The sequence below is a fragment of the Podarcis erhardii genome (genome assembly GCF_964252035.2).
Source record: "Podarcis erhardii genome assembly, chromosome: 9".
NCBI classification, from domain to species: Eukaryota; Metazoa; Chordata; class Lepidosauria; order Squamata; family Lacertidae; genus Podarcis; species Podarcis erhardii.
The window spans coordinates 20,929,489-20,953,461 of NC_138512.1; the positions used below are offsets into that span (position 1 = coordinate 20,929,489).

Consider the following 23,973-nt stretch of genomic DNA (forward strand, 5'->3'; position numbering starts at 1 on the left):
CGCCGACCTTCCGATCAGCAAGTCCTAGGCTCTGTGGTTTAACCCACAGCGCCACCCGCGTCCCTAATCAGCACCTTTATATTTTACCAAAAGCAAAAGGTGCAGTATCTAGGGAAGAGATAGCCCTCCAGATATTATGAATCACAATTCCCAGTAGCCCCAGCCAAGATGGCCAATTGTCAGGGATAATAGGAGTTGCAGTCTAACAACAAGCTGAAGGGCGCTACAGTGTTGGCTGCCCCTGACCTAAAGTAACATGACTACTCAGAAGCATGGAGTGGGGGTCATGCTTTTAGTTCTACCCTGATGTCACTTCTTTGTATTTCAACAATCATGTCATGTGTGGATGTCTCTAAAGAAAGCCCAAAGCAAGTCTTTCTCCTTAAGAGTAAAGGCTCCATGCGATCAGGACACCTGAGGAGGACTGGTGGGAGTTGCAGCCCAAAATATTTGGAGGATACGAGGTTTGAGGAAGGCTCATCTACACAATCATGTACTACCTGTGAATAGGGCTTTAGCGTTGTATCTTTTTCATTAAAAAAAAACTCCAGTACCTTGCAAAACTGATGTTTTTGTGAACTCTTTTAATAAAATGACAGGGTAGTATAGCATCTTTATCCTGTAGGTGACTGAGGTGCCACTGAAGGTCATTGTAATTTATGTCTAATGAGGTCTGCCCGTGATAATCACAACGTGGGATACTTGTAGGTCTTGGTTTCTTATCACTTCCTAAATTAGACACCTCTTCACAGAAATACCCTTAATTTAAACTTGGTATAAAATCATGCTTCATTGGTAGCATCTATCTTGAATTCCTTGTGAGTTGCTTCAGGATGCTTGCTCCAGAACTGGAATTCTGGGGGCTTTGGCATGGGATCTCCAGTGGGGACCCCCCCTCTCCTTAACCTGGAAACTTTTTCATGCTCCCACTGTCCTCTTTGAGGGCGGTCTTAGTGAGAGTGGCAGTGCCTGATGTTGCTATTTTGTTGCCCCTAGAGCTGGCTCTACGTAGAGAGAAGTAAAGTCTAGACCAGGCATGGCCAAACTTGGCCCTTCAGATGTTTTGGGACTACAACTCCCATCATCTCTAGCTAACAGGGCCAGTGGTCAGGGATGATGGGAGTTGTACAGTGGTACCTCGGGTTAAGTACTTAATTTGTTCCAGAGGTCTGTTCTTAACCTGAAACTGTTCTTAACCTGAAGCACCACTTTAGCTAATGGGGCCTCCTGCTGCTGCCACGCTGCTGGAGCACGATTTCTGTTCTCATCCTGAAGCAAAGTTCTTAACCTGAAGCACTATTTCTGGGTTAGCGGAGTCTGTAACCTGAAGCGTATGTAACCTGAAGCGTATGTAACCTGAGGTACCACTGTAGTCCCAAAACATCTGGAGGGCCAAGTTTGGCCGTGCCTGGTCTAGGGACAGGAAAATAATTTGGTCTTCTTTTTGCAGTGGCTCATCCCGGCCTGGTGTTTCAAAACTTGCTTCTGGATCGGACCACAAGTCCCATTCCAGTCATGCACTTCTTTGGGTTTTACTATTCTTTTTCACTGTGCAAAAAGTGTGCACAAAAAGACCTATTTTATGTAAAAGCTGTGTGAAGAAATGCATATGGAAAGTGTATATTTTATTTAAAAACTGTGGGTTTTACATAAAACATTGATAACAAAATTCTTGCAGTGGCACACAACAGGACGGAATGGAATGGAACGGAACAGAGTTATGGCTGAGTGCCAGCAAGATTAAAGGAAACAGTATTAGCTACTAAGCCCATCCCTAGTAAAGACTTCAACACGTCTAAGTGACTGTGCTCTGTGTGGATCAAGGAGGTGGGCTTCAGACACAATAAATTCTAGTGCTGTCACTCAACAAAGTTTGTTTACTTGATGTTTACAGCACAGCCTGCCTCCTAAATCATGCTTATGTGCTCAAGGTTGGAAATGCAAGAATGGAAAAACAATGAAGAAAACAATCAGTCCATTCCAGCATGTGTGGCTTGTTTACTTTACATAATGTCCTTCATTATGCTGCGAGGTAGTGGGAGAGAAATGTTTGTTTGTGTGAAGATTTCAAGAGTTGCAATGTGTGCCTGTGTATTGTACATAGATACACCTACAACAAGTTTGTCCAATCCACTTCTAAGGCCATTGAAAAACCTGTCACATCTTAGCCCTCTTCAGGCATTCCAGCGAAGGCCATGCAAACACTTGAGGCAGTGAGGAAGAGTTTGCTAGCTCCATCTCTTTCTTCTCTGTCCCCATCTCCTTTCAACTTGTGGAAGGTGAAGGCTTTTCTGTGCTCATGGAGACTTCCTGTTTTAGGACCCTGGAAAACTGACTGGACAGCTGGTCATTACAGATAAGGGCTGCATCTGGCCTCCCACCACAGAGACTTTGTAAGCCCTCCAGGGCAACAGCAAAACCTGCCACCTCCTTCTGCTCCCCCCTGCAGGCACATTACCCTGGCAGCTTCAACATCCACCTGTTACCATAGTCACTCACCCTGAATGTAGGCTTGCTCCATCTGTCTGATGAAGTGGCTCAGCAGGCAAGGAGCTGTATGCATGTGGCAATAGAAAGGGCTTAGGCACATACCTACAGGACCTACCCCCAACCTCTGGTGGTGGTGCTGACCAGCTCCCCTTCCACCCTGATGCTGTGCATCAGGCAAGTTCAAAGGTGACAACAAAGAGTCAGGTGAGGCAGTCAGTGATGGCTCTGCTAAACTTGGGTTTGTGAGAGGGGATGGAAATCTGCTCCCGTAACCTATGTTCTGCCATAGTGAAATGGGTAGGGAAAACATTGGTGCATTGTGGGTTATTTATTTGAAAAGTTCCCCTTGAAGTCAGAAAGTATGAAATTTCTTGCACTAAGTCTGCATCTGTTCTACAGTTTTGTCACTGACCAATGTGTTGTTTGGATTTGATATCCCGCTTTATCACTACCCTGAGGAGTCTCAAAGCGGCTAACAGTCTCCTTTCCCTTCCTCCCCCACAACAAACACTCTGTGAGGTGAGTGAGGCTGAGAGACTTCAGAGAAGTGTGACTAGCCCAAGGTAACCCAGCAGATGCATGTGGAGGAGCAGGGAAGCGAACCCGGTTCCCCAGATTACGAGTCCACCGCTCTTAACCACCACTCCATGCTGGCTCCCTTGTCATGGACAGAAGTGGCATAGTTTGTGTATGATTCTCCACTGTGCTGCTCCAAATTCTATCCTCCTCAGCTTGGTCCCAATTTAGCATTCCTGCTTGCCTGTCTGTGCCAGCAGAACTGCTCCGCAATGTGTTCCAGCATCATATCTGAGGTTCCCTACCATTGTATCCATCATGGCGACATATCGCACCCCTCAACCTGCAGACCTACAGTGTAGCTCGTGCCCCAAAATATTAAAAAATAACATATTTTGTTTCTGTGTGGCTGTTGCTGCAGCCGCCTTCTCGCAGAAGCAAACCACTTTTCCAGAGTAATATAAAAATAAACACAACAGCATTTGTTATATAAATGTTCATAACTGCCTGTTCAACACATTTGACACGACTCATAATAATAAAGCATTGAAGCGATACAGCTTGTATTTTCTACCTGGCAACTTCAGGACATATTCCAGGTTCAGCTGAACCAGAAAGTAGGTGCATTAGCTGTATGTGGAGGATAGAAAACAAAATAAAGTCCTGTCTCACACCTGCCCACCTGCCTGTTGTTGTTTAGTCGTTTAGTCGTGTCCGACTCTTCGTGACCCCATGGACCAGAGCACACCAGGCACTCCTGTCTCCCACTGCCTCCCACAATTTGGTCAAACTCATGCTGGTAGCTTCGAGAACACTGTCCAACCATTTCGTCCTCTGTCGTCCCCTTCTCCTTGTGCCCTCCATCTTTCCCAACATCAGGGTATTTTCCAGGGAGTCTTCTCTTCTCATGAGGTGGCCAAAGTATTGGAGCCTCAGCTTCAGGATCTGTCCTTCCAGGGAGCACTCAGGGCTGATTTCCTTCAGAATGGAGAGGTTTGATCTTCTTGCAGTCCATGGGACTCTCAAGAGTCTCCTCCAGCACCATAATTCAAAAGCATCAATTCTTCAACAATCAGCCTTCTTTATGGTCCAGTTCTCACTTCCACAAAGACAACAGGCCCACCTGCCTAGGGCTATATTAATGCCCAAGCACTGAAGGACCATGGCAGGTACCTCTCATATTCCCATGAGGTACCTCTCATATTCCTCTCATATTTCATGTGTACCTCTCATATTCCCTTCTAGCAATCTTCCAGATGTTGATGAGTAACTTGCATGATGCAGACGCACAGAAGACTGTGGGAGATGCTCACAGCTGTTTCATTCTTGGTGTGGCCATGTGTGCATGCGTAGGTGACGTGAAGAAGAATGGGGAAAACAAGGATCAGTTCAGACCCATGGGAATCTGTCCAGGGAAGATGAACCCACCCACTCACATACTGCATGGCTGCCATAGTGCATTTGGTATCACTTCCCTGGGAACTCAAAATGCTTTTTATTTGTATTGTATAAAGGGCATGGTGGCATTTATCAGAGTAAACATCATAAGATGATACAATGTTTGCTTATTCTGGGCAGCAGAGCAATTTATTCAGATGAATACGTTACCTTTGTTGTGAGATTAAAATTAATAGAAACTCAATTACTGACCAGTAGAGGCTCTGCAAGATGAAGTGGCCAATTTGTAAAGTCTAATGCTCCATTAAGAAATAGAGAAAGATATTGGGAGGAAATGCATGCCTTGGTCAGGAGGAGTAATTTCCCTCCTACTGATAAGCATGGCAGTCTTTTTAATGTGATGGATCTGAATGCTGTTGGGAGAAGAATAAATAGAATGAGGTTGTCTGGATGTCTTATTACAGTTTATGTGGGAGATGAAAAACAATGTCTGGATATGAAATCAAAAGAGAATGTTATACGAGTAAGAATTTCTGCCCAGAGTCTGATGAATCAGTACCCACACCTGCAATTATGGTATGGCACACAGAGCACTGGTGCAGATGGTTGCTGCCAAACCGCAGGGAAAGAGAGGCAAACTAGAAAAAGTGAACACTCTCTGCCCATTTATGTGCTAACAGCTTTGTAAACCTCTACTGTATGGAATGATGGCTCTTGCAGATGCACATAGAATGTTCCAACCCATTTCATTTGATGGACTGATTTCTCATCTGCGTCACTTTCATATGTCATTCGCTCACATCTGCACTGGCTCCCGGTGGAGTACAGGGTCAGATTTAAGGTGCTGCCTTTGACCTTTAAAGCCCTTCACGGCCTAGGACCCTCGTACCTACGGGACCGCCTCTCCTGGTATGCCCCACGGAGAGCCTCAAGGTCCATAAATAACAACACCCTAGTGGTCCCGGGCCCTAAGGAAGTTAGATTGGCTTCGACCAGAGCCAGGGCCTTTTCAACACTGGCTCCGGCCTGGTGGAACGCTCTGCCTCATGAGACCAGGGCCCTGCAGGATCTGATTTCTTTCCGCAGGGCCTGTAAGACAGAGTTGTTGCACCTGGCCTTTGGAGCCAATTTGATTCCCTCCCTCCCTCCCTCCCTCCCTCCCTCCCCCCTTTCTTTCTTTCTTTCTTTCTTTCTTTCTTTTTTCTTTTCCTTCTCCTCCTGCGATGAGGCTACATTTTAATATTTTAATGTTCCATTATTTTAATGTTGTATTTTATTTTTGTTTTTAAGTTTGTAATCATTCATCTTGTTTTTATTATTGCTTGTAAGCCTTGGCTGGGGAGGGCGGGGTATAAATAAATTATTATTATTATTATTATACTACAGTGGTACCTCGGGTTAAGTACTTAATTCGTTCCGGAGGTCCGGACTTAACCTGAAACTGTTCTTAACCTGAAGCACCACTTTAGCTAATGGGGCCTCCTGCTGCGGCCGCACTGCCGTAGCACAATTTCTGTTCTCAACCTGAAGCAAAGTTCTTAACCTGAAGCACTATTTCTGGGTTAGCGGAGTATGTAACTTGAAGCGTATGTAACCTGAAGCGTATGTAACCTGAGGTACCACTGTATTAGGAAACGTACCCTTAACAACACATATTTGTGAATTGCCCTGACGAACATGTAAAAGCCAGTTATTAAATTATTTTATACAATTGACGGTCAGTCAGTCATGGGGAGTAGTGTAGACTCAGAGATGTTGTGTTTACTGTGTGTCTTTAGACCCACAGAAAAGCACACTGCAACCCAAGGAGCCATTGAAATATACCACCTTTCCTGCCAGTGTGGCATTTTGCTATTTCTTATTATTCAAGTGTCTTGCCTTTCATTTCAACTATTGTCATGAAGCTAAGCCAAAAACCCAAGTGGTACATGTGATACTTCATTCCTTTTCCCCTCATCACTGGCTTTGTAGCATACACAACCATTGGTTGGCATTCTGTGGCCACTGAGTGTGCACAGCCATTGCTGGGCTGTTTTCGGGGTTCCCCCTCTCAGTTTTTTGCTAACTGGTTTTGTGCTTCTGAATACTTTGGGGCTTCCCTGCTGCAGTGGCGTAGCGTGGGGGGTGCAGGGGGGGCCGGCCGCACCGGGCTCAACATCTGGGGTTAGGGCAAATCCACGGGTTAGGGGGCGCAAATCCACGGGTTAGGGGGCGCAAATTACTTGCCTTGCCCGGGTGCTGACAACCCACGCTACGCCACTGCCCTGCTGACATCTCCTTGCTCATAGGAGGAACTTCAGCAAAAGCAGTTCTATCCATTGTCAGGCACATAGAAAACTTATTTGAATCAAAGCTCAGGAACTGGGCTAAGATACGGGCCATGGAAGTAATAATTACATTGAAAAAGGCTGCAGAACAATGGAAAAAGTCGCGTGAAAGTCTCAGGAATTGGAACGCAGAAATAAAGGTGATTTGGCAGTCAAAGCAGACTTCTCAGTGAAATCTAAATGACTGATGTTCCTCCTTTGATCTGCTCCTACTGTATTAAAAATATTAATCCAACTTCTTGAAAGAGGAACAATGTGACCATGTCACACCACAGGAATTCATCAGTTTACAGACATAGAATGCAGGCAGGGTTACTGGAATTAGATGCCTAAAGTTAGAAGCGAGATCTGTAATTGAATGAAGCTGATTTTCAAGAGTTTGGCACCCAGCCGCTTTCACTAAAAAAAATAAAAAATGTTGGCAACTGTGATTAGAGAGGCTCCACAGTGTGTGCTACTTAGCTCAGTTTCCTCATGTAGAAACCAGATTACCTAATTAGAACTAAATTCAGAGGGTGAACTCCTACGTTTGTGGCATACAGACAGCTCAATGTTTGCTGTTGACGCCAGCCATCTCAGGGCCTCTTCACACCTTACAGGTTTGAGGTGTACACCAAGAATCTTTAAGGTGTACCCCTGAATCTGCAAAGTGTAAATGAAATATACCTATATTTGCAAACGTGCTTTGCAAACCAGGGAGCTCTGATTGACTGCAGCTCCTTCTTAAGAGTTTGTTGCAGATGCTTATAGGAGGTCATTGGGCCTTACATTTTATTTCCTGTTTATCTCATATTGTACTGCATGTGTGGTAGCGAAGCCTCACCGCTAGAAGTTCACGCGTTGGCCTGGGATGAAGGAGCCAGACATGGAATTGCATGTAAATAACTCCACGGGCTTCTCTGTTCATGGAAGCTGATCATCCGAGGTTCTAAATCACACACAGGCTCCCTTCTGCAGACATAACCCCTCAGATGTGTGAGAAGGGTGATGGATCCAAGCAATGGGAATGTGATGGAAAGTGGCAGTGAGCTTTCTCCTGCTATTATTATTATTATTATTATGACGCGGGTGGCGCTGTGGGTTAAACCACAGAGCCTAGGGCTTGCTGCTCAGAAGGTTGGCAGTTCGAATCCCCACGACGGGGTGAGCTCCCGTTGCTCAGTCCCTGCTCCTGCCAACCTAGCAGTTCAAAAGCACGTCAAAGTGCAAGTAGATAAATAGGTACCGCTCCGGCGGGAAGGTAAACGGCGTTTCCGTGCGCTGCTGTCGTTTGCCAGAAGCGGCTTAGTCATGCTGGCCACATGACCGGGACGCTGTATGCTGGCTCCCTTGGCCAGTAAAGTGCGATGAGCGCCGCAACCCCAGAGTCATCCGCGACTGGACCTAATGGTCAGGGGTCCCTTTATCTTTACCTATACCCAGAGGTCTCAGGGCAGTTCACATAAAAAGATCCCAGTATATAAAAGAAAAACAAAACAAAAACCCAGCAATACATGCCCCCCAAAAGAACCACATTTTTAAAAGGTGTGGGATGTTGATCAGGTCAACCAAAGGCCTGGTGAAAAAGGAACATTTTTGCCTGGCACCTAAAGGTGTGTAATGAAGGCGTCAGGCAAACTTCCCTGGGGAGAGCATTCCACAGGCGAGGAGCCACTGCAGAGAAAGCCCATTCTCGTGTTGCCACCCTCTGGACCTCTCAAGGAGGAGGCACATGAAGAAGGGCCTCAGAAGATGATCTCAGGGTCCGGGTAGGTTCGTACAGAAAGAGGCAGTCCTTGAGGTATTGCGGTCCTTAGCCTGCTATCTCCCTCCTGTGCTTCAAATGGCATAGAGGGGCGAAAACCAGAAAACCCAAACCCTATGTGTCTTTGCTCAGAAGTAGGGATAGACAAATCTTACCAATTTCAGTTTCTCATTTTCCCCATCTGAAAATATTTTTTCCACATTTCCACAGCAATTCATGTTGTTGTTTTTTTTAAAAGACCTCATTGATATTTATCAGCAGTTTAGTGTGAATTTATCCTAAAATGCACAATGGTGCCTACTTGAGAGGTGCAAGAATTGAGTTCCAGTGAGTTCCGGCTGAAAAAAGCCCTGCTTGTATGTAGGACACTTTAGTTGGATACTACCCATAGGATCTGAACCTAAACCATGGGTAGGCAAACTAAGGCCCGGGGGCCGGATCCAGCCCAATCGCCTTCTAAATCCTGCCCACGGACAGTCCGGGAATCAGCGTGTTTTTACATGAGTAGTATGTGTCCTTTTACTTAAAATGCATCTTTGGGTTATTTGTGGGGCATAGGAATTCTTTCATATTTCTTTTTCAAAATATAGTCTGGCCCCCCACAAGGTCTGCGGGACAGTCGACCAGCCCCCTGCTGAAAAAGTTTGCTGACCCCTGTCCTAGACTGATTCCAGTGTTTTTACTACCCAATTTGATACCTTATGCTGAAATTATTCTCTCTCTCCTTTTCCAGGAGTACACCATTGATATCATTTTTGCCCAGACTTGGTATGACAGTCGCTTGAAATTTAACAGCACCATGAAAGTACTTATGCTAAATAGCAATATGGTTGGAAAAATTTGGATTCCAGACACTTTCTTCCGGAACTCAAGAAAATCAGATGCCCATTGGATCACAACTCCAAATCGCCTGCTTCGCATTTGGAGTGATGGACGTGTTTTATATACCCTAAGGTAGAGTTGTTAACCACCCACTGAGAATTTTCGGTTCTCTCCACTGTTGTTTCCTGTTAATTGCTAATTTTGCATATCGCTCTGGAAAATTTAAAGTTACAGGATTTGCAAATATTGAAAATAATTTTTTTGGGTGTGGGGTGAGGAATTCAAATCTGCTATTATTTTTGTTAATGCACAACATTCAGCTTGGAAAGTCTATCTTTCATGAAGAAGCACATAAACTGCTTTTGGAAAACCGAAGAATTTTAATTTTGCCTTCTGAAAATTAGCTGCCGCTAATAATAATAATAATAATAATAATAATAATAATAATAATAATAATAAATTAAAAAACTGCAAGTATTTGGCAATTATTTTTAATTATTTCCATGCAATTTTACACACATCTTACTTATCAAACAAAACTTAATTATATTAATTTAACCAAAATATCTTTTGAATTCCCAAATCATGTCTACAGAGCAAGCTTCTGTAGCTGCAAATACAGAAAAGGAGCCCTGAGGGACAAGAACCCATAGCTCTCCCACCAGACTTCAGCCCAGGCCAATATGGCTGATAGCCACAGATGATGGGATTTGTAGTCCAGCAGTGGGACAGAGGCTCCCCTCCCCTGGGTTTTAGGGTTTTCAGTCCTGATCGACAAAACTGCACCTAACATGCAGCTTTCATTAACTCAGCAGACAAGCTGGTAAATTGAGTTCTTAAATTGAGCACGTAGCCCCATGGTTTCCAACTGCCTTTTTGTGCACAGGGGACTTGCCCAAGGTGAGAGCATTCTGGAAAACAAAGCAAAGTTCAGATGTGAGCGAGTGTAGTAGCAGTAAAAGGATCTGACAACCCTTTGGGCTGTTTGGCTCCCCAAGAATCTCTGGCACCCTCCCTTTCTCTATGGCATTCTGTCCATGGAAGGCTGGAGGGGAGAGATGGCAATTCTCAAACCTGCTTCTTTTGTTGTCAGGCTGATAATTTGCTTATTTTGCTCCCCTAAGGCCAGCCAGTTGCTGTATCTTGTGCTGCCAAACTGAGAGACATTCCTGTTCTAATGTTTCATTGGTATAAAAGAGTGTACTTTGCAAAACACAGACTGGGAGTTAAGGGAGAAATAAGGAGAGTTGCTGACTGGGCCGCTACAAAAAACAAACACACACAGACAATTTTAAACTCCGAATTTAAAGGCCTTCCCTGAGGGGTTGGAATGGGTTTTTTAGATGGTAATGCATTAGCAGCTAGTTGCTATGAGAAGAGTGGGTTGCACTCACCACAGCCATAGCCATTCTCTCTCCATCTGAGAGTAATGTAACCCATTTCCCCCACAAAAAATATAAATAACAGTGCCTCTGTCTGTCACCGCTCATTTACCCCGTGTCCCTTCTGGCCAGAAAAAAACTGATCTGTTGCATGTGCATTCCCTGTGGTTTGTCCTCACCATTCTTTCCTTGTGTGGGTTTCCGTGGGTTTCTGTGAGGTGAGGTCCGAGTCCAGTCCGAGGTCGAGGGTGCAGTATTGAGGCCGTCCGTCAAAGCTGAAGCTAGGCAGGGAGTCCAAGGCAGGGAGTGGGCGAGGTCAGGAGATCCGGCAGGACAGGGTTCAGGCAGGAACTGGCTACCAACAACGTTGCTCCCGCAACTTGGGACTGGGGCTGGCTGGCTTTTATCTGCCCCGAGGCATAGGGCGGCCCAAATCCACAGGTGACTCGCCTCTCCTGGCCTGGAGGCGAGCACTCCTCCTGCGGGAACTTAGTTCCCTCTGCCTCTCTGCCCTGAGCCTCTGCAGCCCAGGAGAGGCTGGAGGGTTACCGGACCCAGAGGCAACCTCAGCTTCTTCTGACGGGGCTGAGAGTGGAGCACCTGCAGGCAATGGGTCCTCCATCATCTCAGGAGCCAGAGCAGACTCAGCTTATGCCTGCACCTGAGGATCCAGCACAGGTGAGGACCCTTCAGGCTCATGCCCCAGCCCTGGCTCAGCTGGTTCTGGAGGCGGGGAATCCTGTGCAGGCTGGGAACCCTCAGGTTCAGCCTCCGAGTCCGAATCCCAGGCCATCACACCTTGCGATTGGTAAGACCAACTAGGCACCTCAGAGCCCAGTTGTTTACATGCCCATGGAGTGTCATGACTGGCACCCTCAACCAATCCGCATTCAGTGACATTTTAAATTCTCTGGCCATGGGCCTGTTGCACACCTGCATGGTTTGACCGACTTGCGGGACTCACTTTCGTGCAGGTCTGTGGCGCATTTCTGTGCAGAGACAACAGGCTCTAGGGAGCCATTGCGAGATCCCTCAAAGGCAGTGGCAGAGGGTTCACTGCTGGCGCCCAGGGCGGGGGCATGCATGCCAGGGTGCGTGTGGCGTGCCTTCAAAGTGTCCCCCACCCCCAGTAGCTAAATGGGGTCACACTGAGCCGCCTGCTGAAAGGGGAAGAAACCCCTTCTCCATTCACTGCTTGGACTTGTGCTGCGTACACACTAGGCCTTTAAAGCACCTTCAAGGCACATTCTTCTCCTCAAAGAATTCTGGGCACTGCAGTTTGTTAAGGGTTGCTAGGAATTGTAACTCTGTGACAGTGCCTACAGTACCCTATATTATGGTTACCAGAATTTTTGCAATGAATCCGGGGACACTCCCCCCTCTTTTTTTTGAAGCTTAATAGCGACAGGGAGTCAGTAGTGGGGATAGTGAGGCAAAAGACCCTGGGCCCAAGCACACACGCATATTGTATAAAGGTGCAAAGCCCTTCTTTCGCACCCTGTGAAACATAAAGAGCTTTTTTAAAAAACTGGGCAACGGCGCGCCGTGCGACCATGACTCCCGAGCCTTCCCCAATCTCCTTCCCCCTTTGTTTTGACAGATCAGGGGAGACTCAGGAGTCACAGGCGGGTGACTGTGGCACAGGAAAAATGGCGGGCACCACGGCAGTGAGCAGCTCCTGAAGCCAGCCAGAGCCAACTGCCCTACCAGGCTGGCTCCAGGCTGCTGAGGCTGCCACTGCCATGTTTCCCAGGGACAGATTTGCGAATCTGGGTACATTCCGGGGACAGCATTTGTTCGGGGACAGATTTGCAAATCCAGGGACTGTCCCCAGGAATCGGGGACGTCTGGTAACCCTATCCTGTATTCTCGGGGGAGCAGGGAGAGATGTGTTTCAAATGTGCTACAAAGGTATACTGGGGATGTGGGTGGCGCTGTGGGTTAAACCACAGAGTCTAGGACTTGTCTATCAGAAGGTAGGCGGTTTGAATCTCCGTGATGGGGTGAGCTCCCGTTGCCCGGTCCCTTCTCCTGCCAACCTAGCAGTTCAAAAGCACGTCAAAGTGCAAGTAGATAAATAGGTACCACTCCGGCGGGAAGGTAAACAGCGTTTCCGTGTGCTGCTCTGGTTCTCCAGAAGCAGCTTAGTCATGCTGGCCACATGACCCGGAAGCTGTACGCCGGCTCCCTCAGCTAATAAAGTGGGATGAGCACCACAACCCCAGAGTTGGCCACGATTGGACCTAATGGTCAGGGGTCCTTTACCTTTACCTTTACATAAAGGTCTACTGTGTAGACAGCCTTCAGTTGCTGGGCTTGCAAACTCTGCATTCTTTTGGAGAAGGCCCCCCATTGCACCTTGCAGTCAGGGCAACACATCTTCCAGGTAAAGGATGTGCAGTGGTGGCAGTAGACCTGGGACATAGGTGACAATCCCATAGCTGGCTGCTGCTCCTGATCCCAGACACTCACTTACCAATGGGAGGAGACACCTTGTACCTTCTCTGCTTTGTGGTGGCTTCCTTTCTCATCACGCAGCACAGAAACACTGCTGTCTGCTCTTCGGCAAAGAGAGCCACCCAGCAAGGCTATTATCTATCACAGCTAATGTTTACTGGTGTAAGTCCATTTAAAACCTGTGAAACACTCAATTAATTATGTGTGCTGTGTCCATTCCCAATGCAGTAAAGTGTTGCAGCCTGGGAAACGACTTCTGGGACTGCTCATAACATGAAAATAGTGCCTCTTTAGGGTGGGAAGGTTTTGCCACTGAAGAGAAATGACTTTGACATCTTAGTTAAAGTGCCCAATTGTTTCCAGTTCGTTCTCTCATGCTTTTCTCCCCTTTCTAACCAGGTTGACGATTAATGCCGAATGTTATCTCCAGCTTCATAACTTTCCCATGGATGAGCATTCCTGCCCCCTGGAGTTTTCAAGCTGTAGGTGGTAAAGCATTTCATACAATTCTTCTCATTTTAAATAGAGGCCCCGTTGATTAACAGGCTGTTCAGAGGGCTTTGTTGCACTTTGCACCAACTTAGGTTTGAAGTGTCACGAGCAGTTTTGGTATTGCTTATCACTTCTTTCCAGTTTAGGTGAAGCGACTCGCCTATGGGGAAATGGCATTGCACCTCAAGGCCACCAACAAGGATGGAAACCTATTATACACATCCAGAGCTTTGATACACATGAGCCATAATCCCTGCTAAGGAAGTTTGTCAGGTTCAGGTTCTAATGTAGAAGAAATAAAGATTATTATACCTGGCTCCAGGGTCTCCAGGAGATGCTAAGGATTGAAACCTTCTGCATGCGAAGCAGCTGTTCCAGCACTGAGTTTCTGCCCTTTTGCAGTCATAGCTGTTCCCGCTGATCCTAAATTTATCTAAGAATTTCTAGCTTCAGCGGTTTTCAGAATTATACCCAGTGTTATAAAAGGCAACAAGTTTATAAAACTAATCTGCTCACAAGGACATAACACTGTCATGGGCAGAATGAAAAAAACAACAACCCAAAGTACATCTAAACAGTTTCTTGCCAGTTCTTAAACTTAATTGGGGATAAAATGTAACTACTACGTATGTCTTTAAACTGTGATTTATTGCTGTCCTTTATTTTAGTCCTCCAGATGGGAACTGCTTTCAGAATTCGTTCCCTTCAAAGACGCAGGGCTTATTCACACTTACTGTCCTCCACTCCATGTTCAAGCACCGCCCCCCACCCCCCGGTGTAAATCAATACTTCCTTGTAGTATGCATAATTCTGATTTTCTTTTTTTATCGCTTGCATTCTTTATGCTGGTTTTACTAACTTCGGTAAATCATATTCAACAGCCCCTTTCAGCTCCCGGGATTTCAGCAGGCATTGCCTGTAACACTTCCAAGAATATATTTACAGCTCTAATAATGGAATCAAGGTACACACACGGCCCTGAAATCTACTCAAATCTACTGCAAAGGGTGGTTAACTTCTTAATTGAAAGCTGTCTTCCTGTTGCCATCACTCTTAGCAATAACTTGGAAAAGCCTCCGTATTTACCTCCACAAGCTGTTTACCCATTAGTGGAACTGGACTATTCTCTGAAAGTTGTTCTGTAGTTATATACAACATGCTAAAACATTCTGTATCAGCATTCCACCACCCCTCACTGCTACAGGGTGCTTGATTTTTTGTACAAATGTTGTGCTACTATCTTCTAGATGGATATCCGAGGAATGAAATTATATACAAATGGAAAAAGTCCTCTGTGGAAGTGGCAGATCCCAAATACTGGAGATTGTATCAATTTGCATTTGTAGGCTTACGTAATACAACAGATATCTCCCATACACAGTCCGGTAAGGAAACAACCACATTTATTTAAACTAGATATTTCTGGACTATGGATGCAAGTAGGCATTGTTTTCTGTTTGCCCCTGTTTTCATCACATGCAACACTGTTTCTGTTCCACTACAGCTCATCTTCTGTTAAAAACAGTACTATTTATCTCGATGTCTGCTGCAACGAAATCACATAACTTACACAATTGATGTAACTGATTATATAAATTGAGTTGTGATGTTATTCCACTTCAGTGTAAAGGAAACAAAAATGCTAAGGGCGAAGGAGGAAGTATTGTTTGCAGACTGAAAACAACAACTAATACCAATTGTATTCACGGGATTGATTTCCATTCTGGATGTGGAATGAATAAGCTGACTTGGGCAGTTTCTCCTCCTGTGTCCTTATTTGTCAGAATTCTCTGACATTCCTATTCTAGACTCATTTTTTGGTGGAAGATTTGTGTGTGTGTGTGTGTTTCCTACCTGTAACAACCTCAGAGTAATGTTTCAGACTCTGCTATTCTCACTCATATAGTTGAATGAAAATGAACCTTACTCAGTGTCTCCCCCCCCACCTCAGACCAAAGCAGCTCCGGTCATCATAGGGAGTGCACTTCCCTCATACCTGTGTCTAGTTCCCACACTGCATAGTGTTTTCCCCTAAGCAGTCCCTCCAGAGTCTTCCCATTGTGTGCCTCCAGCCTTCCTCCATGGTGCTCTCTGCTGTGTTTGAGAAAGTAGCAAGAACCTGGGAGCAGTGTGCCATGCGCCACACCCCACTCACCCACTGCAGGCACCTCCGTGCAGTTTGGGTGCATCTGTGTCTTATTGGGTCAACAGGGAGGAAGGATCCCACCACATGGCACACCAAGTACACACCCTTTCACAGTGGGTTTGATATTATACTAACTAGGTAAAGGTAAAGGGACCCCTGACCATTAGGTCCAGTCGTGACCGACTCTGGGGTTGCGGTGCTCATCTCGCTTTTTTGGTCGAGGGAGCCAGCATACAGCTTCCAGGTCATGTGGCCAGCATGACTAAGCCGCTTCTGGCGAACCAGAACAGCGCACGGAAACACTGTTTACCTTCCTGCCAAAGTGGTACCTATTTATCTACTTGCACTTTGATGTGCTTTTGAACTGCTAGGTTGGCAGGAACAGGGACCGAGCAATGGGAGCTCACCCCATCACGGGGATTCGAACCGCTGACCTTCTGATCGGCATGCCCTAGGCTCAGTGGTTTAGACCACAGCGCCACCCGCGTCCCTTGTACTATACTAACTAGAGAAACTGTATTTCTCTATTATACTAACTAGAGAAATACAATTACTGTCACCTTCTTTGTTAGAAGCCAAATAGGCAAAGATTTAGTAATTTATTTTTAATAACCTATGGTTTTATTGAGTTTCCATGATACAGAAAACAATGAACAGAACCCCCTTCATTCCTAAGAACAACAAGAAAATAATTACAGTTTCCCTTCACCTCCCAGCTGCTCACTTTGACCTGCTGTGGCAATTAGAGCAAACATACAGTTCTCAACTTCTTTGGCTTCTCCTGGTCCACAGGATCTGTGTCCACTGGTCTTCCATAAAACATTGAGGATATTTGATCAGGGAGCACTTCACCAGCAGCAAATTCCCATCCACATTATAAGGTGTTCTTTTTGTGGGAGAGGTGAGGAGAAAACAGGAGATCACTTGCAGGATATAATTGACCGAATTTCTTTTCTTTTCCTTGCAGGGGATTACGTTGTCATGACGATTTTCTTTGTTCTGAGTAGGCGTATGGGGTATTTTACCATTCAGACGTACATTCCTTGCATATTGACAGTCGTCCTTTCCTGGGTCTCATTCTGGATTAATAAAGATGCAGTGCCCGCAAGGACATCATTAGGTAGCTACTCTCTTTGCAAACCCATCTTCATGTACGCTCCTGTATGTGGTGGCATGCATAAAAAAAAGTTTTAAAAAAATTATACCCTCTGTGGCATAGAAAATTTCAGGAACAAGAAAACTTTTCCAGTCTGCCCCTCCAACCCCCACCCCTTTGCTTGCCTTTTAAGAGAACCTGAACTCTTGGCTCAGCTCTAGTAAAGGTAAAGGTAAAGGGACCCCTGACCGTTAGGTCCAGTCATGGACGACTCTGGGGTTGCGGCACTCATCTCACTTTAAAGGCTGAGGGAGCCTGCATGTGGCCAGCATGACTAAGCCCCTTCTGGCGAACCAGAGCAGCGCACAGAAACGCCGTTTACCTTCCCGTCGGAGTGGTACCTATTTATCTACTTGCACTTTGATGTGCTTTCGAACTGCTAGGTTGGCAGGAGCAGGGACCGAGCAACGGGAGCTCACCCCGTTGCGGGGATTCGAAGCGCCGACCTTCTGATCGGCAAGCCCTAGGCTCTGTGGTTTAGACTACAGTGCCACCCGCATCCCTCTCAGCTCTAGTACAGACACACAAAGACTTCCCACAAAGGCATCCATCTGGTCTCATTTTAAAACATGAACCATGCTGGCCATATGAGTAAGGCATATCTTGGAACATTTGGTGACAACTATATACCTCTAGGTACCAAATTCTGTATTCTGTCCCCTGCTTTCACCCCATTTGAGCTTTGGACTTCCAAATTAAATAACTGAACGCAATAGTGATTTTAATTGTTAAATAGGTTGCTTTGTTGAGAAAACACCATGTGAACAGGGTCAACAGTCCTTTGTGATGTTTGAGAAAATGGTAAATGGAGGAATAGGCACACAATGAAGGTGAAATCTATATTTAGCTGCATTTTGTTTTTCAGCCACAAAGCCTTCTATAGTAAAGCATGATCAAGCCTGTTATTAAAATACCCTTAAAACAACAAATGTGAAGAATGACCCAAAACCTATGCAGCAACTTTTTCTATAATGAACGAAACAGAAAAAATGGTGGGGTGAAAGTGTCTTAAGAGATATATGCAACCTTAAAAAATAAATATCAGTGCTGCTTTGATTCTGAGAAGTACACAGAGCCTAAGTGTGTGTGTGTGTGTGTGTGTGTGTGTGTGTGAGAAAGGATGCCTGCAGTAACAATGCTTTCTTTTGCTTGCTTCTATTTTTATCCTGCATTCCAGCCAGCAGCTTTGCAAAGTGACTGACCAAAATAATCCAGTTAAAACACTAAAAATATGTAACCAAAACCAGAATTGGGTCTATCTTTTCATGAGTTTGCTTCCTTATAGAACCAAATTGTTATTGCCTTTGGTATCTACTTCACACAAATGTTTCCATAGTTTAATCCTCTCTGGAATATTAACACCTAACAGCATACAGGCATACCTTGATTCTCGAACTTAATCTATTCTGGAAGTCCATTCAATTCCCGAAACCATTCGAAAACCAAGGTGCGGCTTCCGATTGGCTGCAGGAGCTCAAGTGGAAGCTGTGTTGGATGTTCGGCTTCCGAAAAATGTTCAAAAACTGGAATACTTACTTCCGGGTTGGTGGCATTCGGGAGCTGAATTTTTTGTCAATTAAGCCATTCGAGAACCAAGATGTTACTGTAATCCTATGTGTGTCTATCGACACGGGTGGCGCTGCAGTCTAAACCACAGAGCCTAGGACTTGCCGATCAGAAGGTCGGCGCTTCGAATCCCCACGGCAGGGTGAGCTCCCGTTGCTCGGTCCCAGCTCCTGCCAACCCAGCAGTTCGAAAGCACGTCAAAGTGCGAGTAGATAAATAGGGACCGCTCCGGCGGGAAGGTAAACGGCGTTTTCGTGCGCTGCTCTGGTTTGCCAGAAGCGGCTTAGTCATGCTGGCCACCATGACCCAGAAGCTGTATGCCGGCTCCCTTGGCCAATAAAGCGAGATGAGCGCCACAACCCCAGAGTGGGTCACGACTGGACCTTTACCTTTACTGCGTGTGTCTACTTAGAAGTAAGCCCGACTGAGTTCCTAAGAACCTTAAGAAGAGCCCCGCTAGCTCAAACCAAAGGTTTATCTAGTCCAACACTCACAGTGGGGGGTATTCCCAGGTCAAGGGGGTAAAGGGTTACAGCCTAAGCATTGTTGCAAGTTCTCTTGGTGAAACCATTTCTGTTATTACATTTATTTTTTAACAGGCATCACCACTGTGTTGACCATGACCACGCTGAGTACAATTGCAAGGAAGTCCCTTCCCAAGGTTTCCTACATAACAGCAATGGACCTTTTTGTCTCTGTGTGTTTCATTTTTGTCTTTGCTGCCCTGGTGGAGTATGGCACCTTGCATTATTTCACCAACAACAAAAAGGGAGCCAAAGAGAAAGAGAAGAAATCAAAAAACAAGTCCTCAGTAAGTGTAAATAGCTAGAGAATTCTAGCATTTGTTATCTCCTCGGTCCTAACGTTTGATTATGAAGGAAATGTTTCGGGAGCAAGCTTGCAGACCTGACATTTTAGCAAACAACAATGCTGTGCTTTAACGTTAACAGACAGGATCCTTGGGAATGCTTAGATAATGGTGTTGTAGTCTAACCTGAATTCAACCTTCGTGTTTAATTTGATACAATCCTTGGGCATAGCTGTCAACTTTCAGATTTGAAAATAAGGGATCAGCAGTCTCGAAAATAAGGGATCAGCAGCCTCACTTGTCCCGGGGACAGTCTACAAGATATCTAACAATCCGGGATAGCAGCAGGAAGCAGCGGGAAAAGGCACTGGAATGAGGGAATTTCCCACAAAAAAAGGGAAGGTTGACAGCTATGTCCTTGGGTTGTATGATGCTGGATAATATCATAGCCAGAAATTCCATTCCGTGACCAAGCAGAAGGGAAGAGGTTAGCAGGAATAAAGGACAGGTACTTGTCCTCCCAGTTATCATATTGCATGGGGAGTAGGAAAAATCGAGCTCAGATATACTCTAAGGCAGGGATGGGGAAACCTGTGACCGTCCAGGTATTATTGGACTCCAAATCCCATAATTCTGGCTGGGGTTCACAGGAGTGAAACACAACAACAACCAAAGGGCTGCATGTTCCCCAACCATGCTCTAATGGGATCTCTTCACATCCCAGGATGGATTGTGCCAAGCACTCTGTACCATAAAGCTGAGTGAAAGTGGACTCCCAGATTCTACATCCTTAATTGCAAGGACGGGGGTGGTTGGGGCCAAGCCCATTACTTTCTTCTGTAACATTAAAACAGTTTTTAAAAACTTTATTATTGATATCAAAATTTACAAAGGAAAACCCAAATTAATCTCGTTTACAAATTCAATACTGACAATAACTGTATTTAAAATATCACCCATTCTTACAAAATTCAGAACAATTCATTTTAGCCCATTTCCCTCCCTCCTTTCTATTTTTTTTTTTAACTTGGTAAGGTTTTAATCCAAACCCCAGTTGCTGCCTAGCAGTTTCCATTTCTGCAACCCTGCCAAGCACGCCAGACAGGAAGGAAGGAAGACAGAGGTGGCGAAGGCCAATCACGAGTAGAGGCAGTGCAGTCATGTGACGGCAGTGGAGTTGGCTCAGGACCCACCAGCTCCTAGGCTGACTCAACCCCTCCGTTTGTTTGTTTTATCCTGACAAGCAATCACCTCAGCATTAGTCCCCATAGCAGTGACAGCACCATCTACCGGGTATACATTTTGTTTCTTAGGTTAGCAAAACACCTCCATCTGTTCATGCAATTTTGTTTGCAACAACAAAAACAACAAACTCAAATTATCTGTGAATCAGCAGTTTGCTTAGTTACGGGAAAGATAGCCATAGCATGGGTCTGTCTCTGTTTATGTCTTTGTAATTATATCAAAATAATATGTGTTCTACAGTGAGTCAAATAGCAAAGATGATGGAAAAACGCTCACCCACTGGCAGAGGAAGAGGGGAGCAGGGGAGCACACTGGCCCTGGCATCCCGATCCCGATGGGGTGCCATCGTGGCTGCCCCCCCCCCCGTGGGTGGTGTGCCATGTCCCCGGGATGCACGCCAGCCATGCCCCCACTTGCTCTCTGCCCCTGGTGCCAGAGCATGAAGCTCTGCCACTGCGCTCACTGGACTCTTTTTCTGACTCCAAGGTGACTATCAGCCCAGTGGATGGTGCAAAAAGGACTGTGCTGTTAGGCCAACCGTATTCATGTCTGTCCATTTCCCACCCTGGAAAAAACTGCCCTGGGGGAGGAATTCAGTGTGAGTATAGCAGAACAATATTCCTGCTCCATGATTGCAGTCACATGACGGTATATGTTTTGACTCCACAGAGTGGGAAGTGATGGAGACAGGATGTTTGTGTTACTGTGTTCCATGAAGTGGGACTATTGTCCTTTGCTCTTTTTCTCTTTGCTGCCTGATGCTAGAGAGAGAGGGAGCCATGTTGCAGTGCTCCGTGTGTGTTTATATGTAAATAAAGTAGATTAGCCAAAATGCTGAGTTGCTGAGGTCTGTTACGCAACTGCGCAAACTCTGCGGATCCCTAAGTGTGCCGATGTCTGTTGGCATCTGTCGCCGTGATGTTCGGGCTGAAGAAAGCTTTTGAAGCTCCCGAACGAAAGACAGGAGGGAGAGAACATGCCAGTCAGGCATGTATCTCTGCCAGGGTCCTACTCAAGTGTAGGCCGAGATCCTGACAGTTTACTGTGGTATCAGTACATGAGCTGGTATTTGGTCACTGCAAATGCAAGTGGAAAAGTTGTTCCACCAGGCTATGATCAGAGGTGCCTGCTCTGTTTTGTGTGGTCCTATATGGTGCCCATTTTCTATATAGGCTGTGCGCACACTCCTGTTTACTCCGGTGTGCTCCCCAGGGCTGGCACAAGACATTTTGCCGCCTGAGGCAAATGGCACCCTTCCTCTAGGTACAAACAGAAGCCAACTGGACTTCTAGTTGACTCTTACTCCAATACTGGCGAAAGGACAGTGTCTTCCACTGCAGTTGAGGACAGGAGGCTAGTGTAGGGGGTATAGGGCAGACCACATAGCACTCCCACCTCCGTCCAGTCCCCACACCTCAGCATCTGCTGCCTGAGGCAGCTGCTTCACTCTGCTTCATCATAGGGCCAGCCCCATTGCTCCCAACACTGACTTGGGAAGCTGTGTATAAGTGGCATTAGTCACAATCCACATCCATCCTGTCGTTTCTTGTGAACTACTGCATTTTAATGCTTTCCCACTCAAAAACCGGCCTTGACCCAAATGGAGAACTGCTCATTGGCTAAAGCCATCACCATCCCATCTCCACCCACTGATGCAGATACATAGTGGACAACTTACAATCATTTCCAACCATGCTCATGTGTACAATAAGGTGCAAATGTAGTTTCAAACACAGTGAAGAAAAAGGACCTCGCCGTATGTTAAGCTGTGAATGTGTACAGAGACATCTTTTTCAAAATCTGGTTGGTACCTGGCTGGGTCTGGGGAGAGCCCTCTGTGTTAAGGGGTACAAACTAGAACAGGTGTTGGAGCTCGTAGTTTGGGTAAATATAAAAGCAGAGCCCAGAGACAGTTTTGGAGAGATGTCTTCAGTTCTTTGCTAAGAATGCAATGACAGCTGATTGCTTAATATTGTGCTACATACATTTTGCATATAGCACAGAATTTTGAAGCTGGCTTTCAGTTTTTGCATGCCGTGCAACCTTGCTTAGTGAGATAGAAATCTCAGGTAAATGTATATCAATACTTGGCAGTCACACACTTGCACATAATTATGTTCACTTCCACCATTGATTTCCGTGGTACTAAATTTCCCATAAGGTTGCCACTAGGAGTCAAAACATAATAAGCACTCTAGATTTTTCCTTTTCTTTGTCTATATGCACTTCAGCTAGAGAGTAATGAAGAACCCATGCTTCTTCCAGTCCTCTAATCATTTTGATATTGTTTGAAATTTGTCACAGGGTACCTGGGTGATGTTCTGTAGTCATTTTGTTATGTTTGGAGAGAGCTCCTTTTTTTATACCACTGTCTCAATCACTCTAAATAACAATTACCATTCGTCTCTTCAATTATTTTGAACTTCAAAAGAGACCAGTGCACAGAAACATGAACATTTAATAATCCCCAGAGGGTAAACATACTAAAATATTAATATGGAGCATATCATTAAGCAATATATAAATTTAGCCCTCTCCTATAAATAAATAAGAAGTTACTTTTCGTTACTATGATGTTGAGATTTTTTAAAAAAAAATATGGAAATTCCCAAGCACCATAATAAAGGATCACTGAACTGGAATCATGAGGACTGCAAAGAGCTTTCTGAAATGGAAGAATGGCTAAGTTAAGAATTAGGACAGAAAGCATCGTCTCATATTTAATTCACTGTGCATTATATCAAACCTTAATGCTGAAACCAATCTTTACAGCAGCTTGAATTCACCACATTTTCACTTTCCAGACAGAGGGTTGTATCTAAGCTCCAGTAAACCCACTGAATTTAATGAACCTACATTGCTCATGCCCTCTAATTTTAACAGAATAATAATAATAATAATAATAATAATAATAATAATACCAGCGTCACGAAGAGTCGAACACGACTAAATGACTAAACAATAATAATAAAGCGATAAAACATCAGACATTAAAAACTTCCCTAAACAGGACTGCCTTCAGATGTCTTCTAAAAGTCAGGTAGTTGTTTATTTCCTTGACATCTGATGGGAGGGCGTTCCACAGGGCAGGCGCCACTACCAAGAAGGCCCTCTGCCTGGTTGCCTGTAACCTCACTTCTCACAGTGAGGGAACCACCAGAAGGCCCTCGGTGCTGGACCTCAGTGTCCGGGCTGAACAATGGCGGTGGAGATGCTCCTTCAGGTATACTGGACCGAGGCCATTTAGGGCTTTAAAGGTCAGCACCAACACTTTGAATTGTGCTCAGAAACATCCTGTGAGCCAATGTAGGTCTTTCAGGACTGGTGTTATATGGTCTCAGCGGCTACTCCCAGTCACCAGTCTAGCTGCCACATTACTCATTAATATGAGTAAGGCTAATGTTGAACACAACCCTGTGTGTGT

The 23,973-nt window shown here is 45.4% G+C and overlaps 1 protein-coding gene across 5 annotated transcripts in view; it reads left to right on the forward strand.

The window, feature by feature from the left end:
* The window catches only part of GABRG1 (gamma-aminobutyric acid type A receptor subunit gamma1), a 65,166-nt gene that overhangs the window by 34,516 nt on the left and 6,677 nt on the right, over positions 1-23,973 (forward strand). For 4 of the 5 annotated variants that reach the window (XM_081875874.1, XM_081875875.1, XM_081875876.1 and 1 more), the window contains exons 4-8: positions 9,209-9,429; positions 13,536-13,618; positions 14,876-15,013; positions 16,742-16,894; positions 19,096-19,307. In XM_081875874.1, coding sequence (XP_081732000.1) covers positions 9,209-9,429; positions 13,536-13,618; positions 14,876-15,013; positions 16,742-16,894; positions 19,096-19,307 — 807 coding nt within the window. Of the gene's footprint in view, positions 1-6,680; positions 6,872-9,208; positions 9,430-13,535; positions 13,619-14,875; positions 15,014-16,741; positions 16,895-19,095; positions 19,308-23,973 lie in introns of those variants that run through there. The other variant, XM_081875877.1, reaches the window with a different exon arrangement.